The 10616-nt window shown below is 27.4% G+C and overlaps 1 protein-coding gene across 1 annotated transcript in view; it reads left to right on the forward strand.

Moving 5' to 3' along the window:
* Positions 1–9320: 9320 nt before the first annotated feature.
* Positions 9321–10616, forward strand: part of LOC105120650 (uncharacterized) — a 1478-nt gene continuing 182 nt past the window's right edge. Inside the window, exon 1 of the mRNA XM_011018930.1 lies at positions 9321–10609. Within this exon, the coding sequence (XP_011017232.1) occupies positions 9449–10537 (1089 nt within the window). The 5' untranslated portion in view covers positions 9321–9448 and the 3' untranslated portion in view covers positions 10538–10609. The remainder of the gene's footprint in view (positions 10610–10616) is intronic.

The raw sequence follows: 10616 nt of genomic DNA on the forward strand, positions 1-10616 counted from the left end.
GCTAAATTAGTTGGTTTTTTTTTTTTTTAACTTTAATGTACATCTTAGGGTGATTAGTCATTTAATACCTATATGACTATTGTAGTATAAATCTAAAAAAACTCGAGATGACTCATCTTTTATATTATTCATATAGATAGTGGGAGGTACTCTCTCTTTTTCTTTTTCTTTTTTAATAATTTTTAAAATTTTATTATTTAATATTATATTTATATTAATTTTTTTATTTGGTTATTCTTTTTCAATTTTATTATTTGATATCTGATTGTTTTTGAATTAGTTTATTAAATTTATTTTAGTTTACTTTCTATAAAATATTTTTTTCTCAAACAAATCTCATAATATTTTGTTTGTGCTTAATTTTAAAAATATTTATTTTTATTATTATATTATTAAATAAAAAAGTTTTTTAAATAATAAACCATCTGAAATTTATAACCGAAGTTACGAGCTTGATGGGTTAAGTTGTGAAGCTCTGATTAATCTAATATATTATTATCTTAATATTAAAAAAAAACATCACCTTGATATTTTTTTAAAGTTAAACTATATTTTTTATCAACTATCCTACCTATTTTTGGACCTGCCAAGCAGACAGGGTCATGTCGAGGTAACCCTAACATAATTTAATTTAAAACTCGGGTTAAACAAAAAGAAGAGTTCATAGGTTTTAAATTTGACTCGTGGGGAAAAGTTTAATAGCAATACCAAATAATTTCATACTAGATTGGTGGCCTGCCCACAACACTGTGGATCGAACAAAATTTTTCAAAAAAAAGTTCAGGAGATTATTGTATTTTTTAATAAATAAGAGAAATTTGATAAGTTGGTTAAATCTTGATTAACTTGATAATATGATTAAAAAAACAATAACAACAAAAAATAAATTTTTAAAAATATTCCTTGGGCAAAGCTAGGTTAAGATGGAAAATTCATGATCCAAAAATAACAAAAAATAAAATTTTAAAAATATTTCCTTGGGCAAAGCTAGGTTAAGATGCAAAATTCATGATTTGCACATGAGATATCTCCGGATTACATATATATCATGCGTTCTAGGTCATGAAATCAGGATAATTTAATAAAAAAATTGACAAAAAATAAAAATCAAACATGAAAAAATAAAAAATAAATGTATATCAAAATATTTATTAGCATAACACGAGTCATTTATCCAGTAATGTTTAATAAATTCATTAATTAAAATTAATTTGTAATAAAAATTAACACAAAAAATTTATTAAAGAAAAAAAAAGAAATGTAAAGCCATAACAATATTATAAAAAATAAGCATTTTTAATTTTTTAAAATAAATCTAATCTATATGAAATATATATAAAATTACAGATGAATCATACTAACTTTATTAAAAATTAAACATACCTAATATAATTTAAAAATAATTACTATTCAAAAAGGGCTAAATAAGCCAATGAAAATCACAAAAGAGTGTTAAAAAATAAACTTAAGAATTATTTAAAAAAAAAGACATAAGAAGAGGAATTAATTAAAAAAAAGATATAAAAAATGAAAAAGGTTAAAAGTTCAAATGTATAGGCATTCAAGCTTAGTCCTGTATATCTAAGCCTGTTATTTCTTGTATTATTATTTTTTTGAAAAAAAATAGGCAAACAACATGTGACCTATTATATTAGACAATGTGTCGTCAGCCACCCTATATTTCAATTACCTTGCGGTGGTGGTGAAATTAAAGTTATGAGTTTTTTAACTTAAAAATTTGAATTCATTTTAACTACAAAATACTTTTAAAACACTAAAAAATCAATCTATCAGCCTCATAAATAAAAAAAAAATCTAAACTACCAAATCAAACTGGAGAAAATATTCCATCCTTAATCTATATTTGATTTTTAGATTATACCAAGACTTAAAATAATCATCATAAGACTCTTTTCATCTAATAAAATCTGTTAACATCAATTTTAATTTGTTTTATGATTGAAAAAGGTGTCAACGAAGAGTTTTGTCTCTCTACATTGGAATTTAGTGAATTCTCTCTTTCTTCTTACAAAAAAAAAGTTAGGAAAATAAAATTTGATATCAAAATAAATATTTTGAAAATTAAAAGGACCAATTACTTTAGAGAAAAAAAAGATGGGGTTGCAAATGAACTTTTGAGTTAAATTTTAAAGTTACCATCTATTTCACTTTTTTTTTCATTTTAGTTCTTTATCTTTCAATTCAAACCTTCCTTCAAGAAAAATATGTAATGGATTCTAATTTAGGTTAAAAGGGCTAAATCATGTAAAGTAAAAATTTGATGATAAAATTATTTTTTTAAAAAAATATCACTGCTGAAATATATAGTAATATGTGAGAAGGTAAACCATATTTTTGTTACAGTAAAAAAAAATCTCTTAGTATGTATTAAATTAATAACTTGGATTTTTTTTTCCTTTCAATAAAATGTTGATCTGCTCCTCGGGAGCATAGTATGGGCCATTAATCCAGTTCTTTTTATGATAAAAGAGCATCGGCCTAGGCCACGTCTGGCATGGCCCCAAAATTATGTCCAGATTTTCTTTGGGCACGTTGCAGTCTCAAGATGGTAAGCCAGTAAAGTTGGTTTGGAGTTCACTCAGTAAGAAAAACCTTAGAAATTTTCCAGATGATAAGACATCAGCATGTGAAGCTGAAACTGGAAAACATAACGAGAAACAGAGATTATGTCTTTATATCATTTTTTTTCTTACATCATGTTTGTTTTGGAGGGTTTTTAGTTGTAGGAGATTGAAAGGTGGTGTTAAAACCCTTCATCCATGTTTGATCTTCACTATAGTTAAAAAAATTGGCAAGACAATTCGGTGACTGTCAATTTAAAATTGGGTTTAAACTAGGTGTTATTTCAAATTAATTTTTATTTTTTAATTAAAATAACATTATTTTATTAAAAAACACTAATTATTTTTTTCAATCATAGTCTGGTTGACCAATTTACTCATGGTCAACCCACTCATCCAACTATCTAGATCTTGGACTTGATCTACTCTTGGATATAAATATTAAAATTAGATAGATTTGATATGTTAACATAAAATTTAATTGATTAGGATTCTATATCTGTATAAATTATTTATAAAAAAAATTGATTAATCTAATAAAAAAATTAATTTATTCGATCTAACTTTAAATTTATTATTTTTTTATTTTTTATAAAAATAACATCATTTTAATCCTTTAAAAAAAAAATTGGGTTAATTGTGATTTTAACTCCTAACAGAAGGAAATGTGGGATAACCTCGAAAGTATTAAAAATCTTAACACTTTAGAAGGATTAAGACTTTTAGATGATCCAAACAAGCTTTACTTAGAATAAAAAACTAACTTTTTTATCCATTAAGACTATTTTTGCAATTTAATAATTAATCTTATTTTTTTTAACCCTTCCATTCTCCTTCTCTATCTTCCATTTTTTTATATCCATATAAGAGAAAAGATTGAAATTCAACCGTTATCTTGCTTGACTAATCTTACAGTTCCGTATCCTTCTTCCATTCAAACACAACGATAATGGAGGGCAACTCAGTGCCAGGGTTGGCAGCGAATTTCTTGTGTCTCTTTTAATCCTATTGCAATTAGGGCATGAAAGAACTAATATCTTATAAAACAATATTTTTTTTAGGAGAGAGGTAATATTAGGTCTAGGTGGGCCAAACCTTGGTCTCTTGTCTCCTTGAAAAGTCTGGGGAGTCTTGTTGGGCTAAACATGAGCCACCGAACCCTATAAAAAAAAAAAAAAAAAAGCCACCTCCTCCTCCAACCCCTCTTTGGTATAAAAAGATGTTTTCTTCATTTTACCTTCTTTTCTTGGAAATTTACACCTTCATAAATAGACATTTAAACGATAAGAGTCCATACCCTTGACTATTCAAAGAAGTCACCAGACTATAAGAGTTAAGGAGAACAAAAGCCACCAAACTCAAAGAGAACGGGCATCATCCAATAATTCTTTGAATATTCAAGTCAATCAGGTGTTTTTTAAGAGATAGCAGGAAGGCTATAAGTGAAAAGAACTTGTATAAAAGTAGAATCCAAATCACTGTACATTGGATTGACAAGTAGTTTGTGCGCTTGTCTTTTATTATTTACAAGAATAAATTAATTTTTTTATCCAGTATTAAATTTTGAGTTGATCAATAATGTAAAATGTAATTTTGTAAAATATTGAGGCAAAGCAAAAAAACAATTAAACTATGAAAAACTTGATATAATTTTTTTCTAAAATAAACTGAGAATTATATATATTAATAAATAATAATAAATATATTGATTTCAATTAGAGGTTGAGTGGGAAAGCTGAGATAAATATATTGTTTCTTAGGGGAAAAAAGGAGATTGAATATTTGTTTTTGTTGAAATTGGATACTTGAAATTTAAATTGGTTTGAATTAATAGAATATAATTTTATTTTTCCAAATCAAACATTAATTCCTAATCAAAACATATTTTTAATATCTCAAGATCTTCATATAAAGCTAACCAAAATAAAATATTAAACTCAATATCAAGTCAACTTGATATATAATTATTAATTAAATATAGAATAAAAAAATCAAATAATAAAAATATTTTAAAAAATATTATAAGAAACTATTGCAACCCACAATAATTTATGTTTTTTTTTATATTTCATTTTCATTATGTTTTTAATATTTCTTTCATCTTACATTATTTCACGTGTTTATGATTTTGAATATCATTTCATAATTTATTGATGATTAATTTTACAAAATTAAACCATAATTGTTAAATAAAAAGTAAAAGGACCCATGAAAGATCTGAGGTGTTAATTTTTGTATGAAGAATGCAAATGAAAAAAAAGAACTATATATATTAGATTGATTAAAAATTTAGTTTTATAATTAGTTTTAATTTAATTTTTATAAATCATAATAATCTCACGACCTGAATCATAGATTTAATAAATTAATTTAAGCTAATTTAAGATAATTTAATATATTTTTATCTCAATATTTAAAAGAAAAAATATATTAAATTTTTTAGTCAAATTAAATTTTTATTAATTATTGAAATTATTTTTGAATATATAAAATAAATAAGTCACATTAAACTAACTCTTATATAGATTGATTTTTTAAAAAATATAATATGTTAGCAAAGTTTGAATATTTTATTACCATTAAAAAAAAATTGAACAACGTGGCAAGTGATCTAGTTAATAACCCTAATTGGAATTAAAACTCTTCTATTTACTAACAGCGTGCAAAACTAGTGAGCGTAACAATGCGATCACTTGTGTGCCTCAAATTTTCTCACTTGAAATTATCGATGCCAATGATAACTTTTATTTTGTATGGTATTGGTTGTTTCTTTGTTTCCAATTACTTAATTATTATTATTTTTGGTTGATTTATTATGTATTAGATTAATTTGAGTTTGGATTTCATCATTTTTTTCGTTTAGCTTGGCATTGGCTGCTGGTAATGTTAAGAAAGAAAACCAACTCTCTCTGTTAATACTTAAATTCAAAAATTAAAATTAAAATAATTGAAGCAATTAAAATTGAATTTGAATACTAGACAAACATTAAACCCCTTTTTCTTGCAAACATCAAGGAATGAATTGCATGGAGAGATTCAGCCCTTTTTTTCCTCTTGATTTTTTATTTTTCAATTTAAATATTGAGTTTATTTTCATATTATACTTGATATTTTTTTTAATTACCTGTGTATGTATGGGGATCCAACAATGTGATGGAAAATTCCAACATGTGTTTAATGCTTAATTTTATAAAATAAAATTTAATTTTATTAATTTAAAACAATTAACGTTCGAGGATCAATTTGATACCAAAACAATTTCAAGAATTGAAAAGGACTGGCATGTCAAATTTATTGTCGTGTCCAATACTAGTGTGCGTGGTGAAGCCGCTGCGCTCTAAGGACATGTGCAACTTCATTATGTGGTGTAACACACTGTCCATAGTTGATTCAAAAATAGTGTGTCGAGTTTTTTTTAATGGTTCAATGCATGTCAATAATGAGGCTCTGACAATCTTTTTTTTCCCCTCTTTATTCTCTTTTCTTATTAGGATTCGCATTGGCCTGCCAAAAATTAAAGATATTCTATTATTTTATTTTTGCATCAAATCAGATCCTTTTGTTTTTTATTTTTTAATTAATTACTATTTTCAATTTTTTCCACATCATTTGATTTTATTAATTTTTTGTGTAAAATATGATCATCATTTTTTTGATTAATTTTTATTTTTTCAAGTCTTTTTTTATTGATTTTTCTTTTATTTCATCCTCGTCATTTGATTGATTAAGGTTTTATAATTGTGATTTTTTCAAGTTTGTATTCTATAGGGCAATCCTTGCCTCATGAACAAGGTCACATATTTAAAATATTAGAGAATAATATAAATTATATGTTGAGACCTCACTTAATAACTCAAAATGCTTGGGTTGAACTAGTTATTTGATATACTATTAGAGTCTTAATAATTAAACAATTACGAATTCAAATCTCATATCTTATATTCTCTCTTCTAATTTAAATTAATTAATAGCACAAAGTAGTGTGAGCATATGTTAGTTTCAAGTTTAAAAAGCTTTCACTTAAAGCAAAATATTAGATAACAATATAAATCATATTTTGGGATATTCCTTAATAATTTGAGCTTTTGAATTGAGTTAATTATTTGATATGGAAGACTGGATCGAGTTTACTTCAGTCTTTTTTTAAGTTTTTTATTTTAATTCCATCTTTAATATTGAATTGATTATAGACCAGATTTTGTGATTTTTTTTGTTATTTTTCTTCTTATGGAGTTATCCTAATCTATTGTCCTAAGTTATGGGCTTGGCAAATTAACCTAGATTGATTAAGTCTTATATTTTTGTTGTTTTTTTTCTTAAATCAATTTTTTTTTTATTTTCACCATTCAAAATTAGATTGATTTAAGAATTGAGATTCATAATTTTATTCAATTTGTTTTCTATGAGGTGATTTTATTTTCAAGATCAAGTTATAAATTTAACAAGTTAACTTAGGTGGATTTGAGTCAATTTTTTTAATACTTTGTTAAAATTGATTATTTTTCAACTTGTTCTTCAACATTTAATTTACAATTAATTTACAAGGAATCGGACTTTGATTTTTTTTCACCATGCTTTCAACAAGTTATCTTTTTTTTATTTAATTTTTGTCTTGTTATCAAGTGATAACATTAAGAACTTTTAAGAATCTTTCTTTGATATTGACAAGAGTTTATTTTTTGTAATTAATTATTGTTAATTTTTTAGTTTAGTTCAATCTATTTACTTTTGTTTTTTTTTAATTATATTATTAAATTAGTAAATGACACAAATCTCATTTTTTAAAATTACTAGCATTACTTAAATTTGGAAAAAAATTTATCCTTTCAGCGCTACAATTTAGTCATAACAAATTGTGACGTCCTTTGCATTAAAGGTGCCCCTTGTAGGATTATAAATGCTGCAACGCCGTATAATAAACACCCAATGATGTACAGCGAAATGATGAATGACGAGAAGTAACGGTAGGAAATTTATTTAAAAAAATCATGAGTTGTTGGATAGTTATTTTGTTGTGAGATTCAACTATGAATCTCACTATCACAATAATTCGTGAGTCAATTTTTCTTCTTAACGCTACAAGGACACCTAAGAACTCTACCACGCATGCCATGACGCCCGCTTGGAAGCTGTGTTTATAATATAGCATCACTGCTCTCGCAACGCAATTAAAACATGCTCGTGTCACCGTCATGGAAATTCTAACGTTGGCCGGTTCCTCGTTCACTTTTCCTCACCAAACTTTCCAATCCACGTCATAAATGAGAAATCAGTCTTTTCAGCTTCTTTTTTTCCTTCAATTTTTTGGATAATATTTTAAACATTAATGAAAGTGGCTTTTCTAATGTTATTTTTAGAAATATATTAAAATAATATACTTTTTATTTTTTAAAAAATATTGTTAATATCAATACATTAAAACAATTCATAAATATAATAAATAATTTAAAATAAAAAAACCAAACTCTTAAAAAACATGGTGTAAAATTAGATTTCAAAGAGCCCTAATTCATGTTCACAAGTTTTCTATAGCTTTCAAGGCCCCGTTTTCTTTCTTGTTACCTTTTCATGTGTTGGTTCCTGGCAACATATCAATTGTTTTTTACCAGAAAAGATGCTGGACCTATCGAGTTATGCCCTCGTGCTCATTTATGCCTTCATTTCCCTTCTTATTTATTTATTTTTTTAATTTTGTACTGCTGGCCTATGTACAAGTTATACCCCAGAGAGGTCAAACATAAATTTATTTCACGAATTTTGATGAGCACAAAGAAATACGAATAGACTAAAAAAATACTCTTATTCGTGAGAAAATTCTTTATTTAACGGATTGGTGATGGACGGAACCGTTGATTGACAAGGCGTGGAGGAGGGGAAGGGGAAGCCGTGGAGCCAAGACGATGACTTTCATGTTTTCATAATCTAAATCTGATTATGAACTTCAACATTTCACCCCCTAACTTCATGGAAAATTCACACAGACGTGGCTCGATGGCTTTCCATAAGACGCTACATCTCCACGTACTAAAAATATTTGGACACTTATGTCATCATTCATTTCAAATATTGTAGGATTAATTAAGATATATATAAATTAATCTAAATATTTATATAATTAAAAAAAATATCAAACAACACCCCCTTTATATTTTCATGTGAAAATAATATAAGGTAAGTTCAATAATAGGAAATAGCTTTTTTCAATAAAAAAACAAAAAAACATGTTTGTTTATTAAAATAAAAACTATTTTTTAGATTCAAAATACTTCAAGATTATTACAATTTGCATAAAAAACCAAAATCATAATTTATAATAGTTATTAATATTATGTATTTGTGATGATATGATTGTGGAATATTAATTTTATTTTATTAAGATCAAGAATTATCATGAAAAACTTATATTGTCAACTAAAAAAATGCTTATATTAAATTTATAATAAAAAATTAATTTAAAATACTACTTTAATATGAAAATATATAAAAAATGATTTTAATATTTTACATAACTAAAAAGTATTAGTATATAAAAAAGAGAAAAATGTATTGTTGATTTTTTTTCTTCATTTGAAAAACAATTGAAAACTGTATTGAAAATTAGTTTTTTTTTTTTCAAGAAAATTGCAATATTGTTCATGTTTCTAATAGTGCCGTATATTCCCTGAAAATGACATGAAAATGGCTAAGTATTAAAAGTCGGCTCCTATTTTATGACTTCATATAGCCAACGATCTCCCTTCCCTTCTATTCCTACTCCTTCCCTTTATATTTATTACTTCCTTATCAGACATCAACCTGTCTGATCTAAATCTCTCTCTCTCTCAAACAAACACTTCAAAAACTCGAAAGCAAGTACAGAAAGAACCATGTTAAAACTACAAGTTATAGTACCAGCACCGGGCATGGATTTCGACTTCAACGAGGCTCGAACTTCGCCATTCTTGAGCGCTCCATCTACACCGAAACGGTTTGGGGATTGCACCTTCAGCACTCCAACTAGTCCTTCACATGTGGCTGAGTTTTATAGTTATTTCGACAGCTTGATCGATATCAATGAAGAAAGAACCGGGTTTACTTTTCATTGGGATGAAAGGCCTGGCACACCTAAATCACCACGGGCAACAGCCAACACCAATAGTGAAGATGATTTTGCTTTTGATTTCTGTGTCGAACTAGAAAAGACATCACTCTCAGCGGATGAACTTTTTGATGGAGGCAAAATCCGCCCCCTGAAGCCTCCGCCTAGATTACAAGGCGAGGGTTTTACCCAGAGAAGCCCACTTTCCTCACCGAGATCTTCGATGCAGAAGGGGAAAAGGATGATACGTGAAGCATTCTGGCCAGGAAAAAAGAAAGACTCAGATCCATTTGCAACTGCAGTTGAAAATAGCCGAAAGAGAACAGATCAAAATGAAAGAGGAAGACAGGTAGAGAAAGTTTCAGGGTTAACATCCAGTTCAAGCATTGGAGCATCAAGATCACTGACTCTATTTAGAGCATCCGAATATACATGGGAAGAAGAGAAACAGCTAGATAAAATCACCAACCAACCAGCAGAAAATCCAAAAGCCTCAGTATCATCTAATTCTTCTTCTTCTTCTTCTTCAAGGAGTTCTTCAAGGAAGTGGAGGCTGAGAGATTTTCTGTTATTTAGAAGCGCATCTGAGGGATATGCGCATGACAAGGATCATCTCAGGAAGTACTCAGGTTTGTTCAAAAAACATGAAGATGGCAAAGAACCGAGCTTCTTGTCCACCGACAGTTCTGGTTCAGCGTCTTCAAGGAGAAAAGTTCCAGTGTCGGCACATGAGTTACATTACACAGTGAATAAAGCAGCATCTGAGAATTTGAAGAAGAAGACTTTCTTGCCGTACAAACAAGGTTTTTTTGGGAGATTGGCCTTCAACCCAGCCCCTCATGCCCCCGGCAACGGCTTTGCAACCTCTACGCGTTAATCAAAAGTTGATACTTCTTCTCCTGGAGTAAAGCTTTCCTTTAGTTGTTAATATAGCTCATCAATGAAAGTTCCTGCTG

This window comes from Populus euphratica, unplaced genomic scaffold (assembly GCF_000495115.2).
Source record: "Populus euphratica unplaced genomic scaffold, PopEup_1.0 scaffold6.1, whole genome shotgun sequence".
NCBI classification, from domain to species: domain Eukaryota; kingdom Viridiplantae; phylum Streptophyta; class Magnoliopsida; order Malpighiales; family Salicaceae; genus Populus; species Populus euphratica.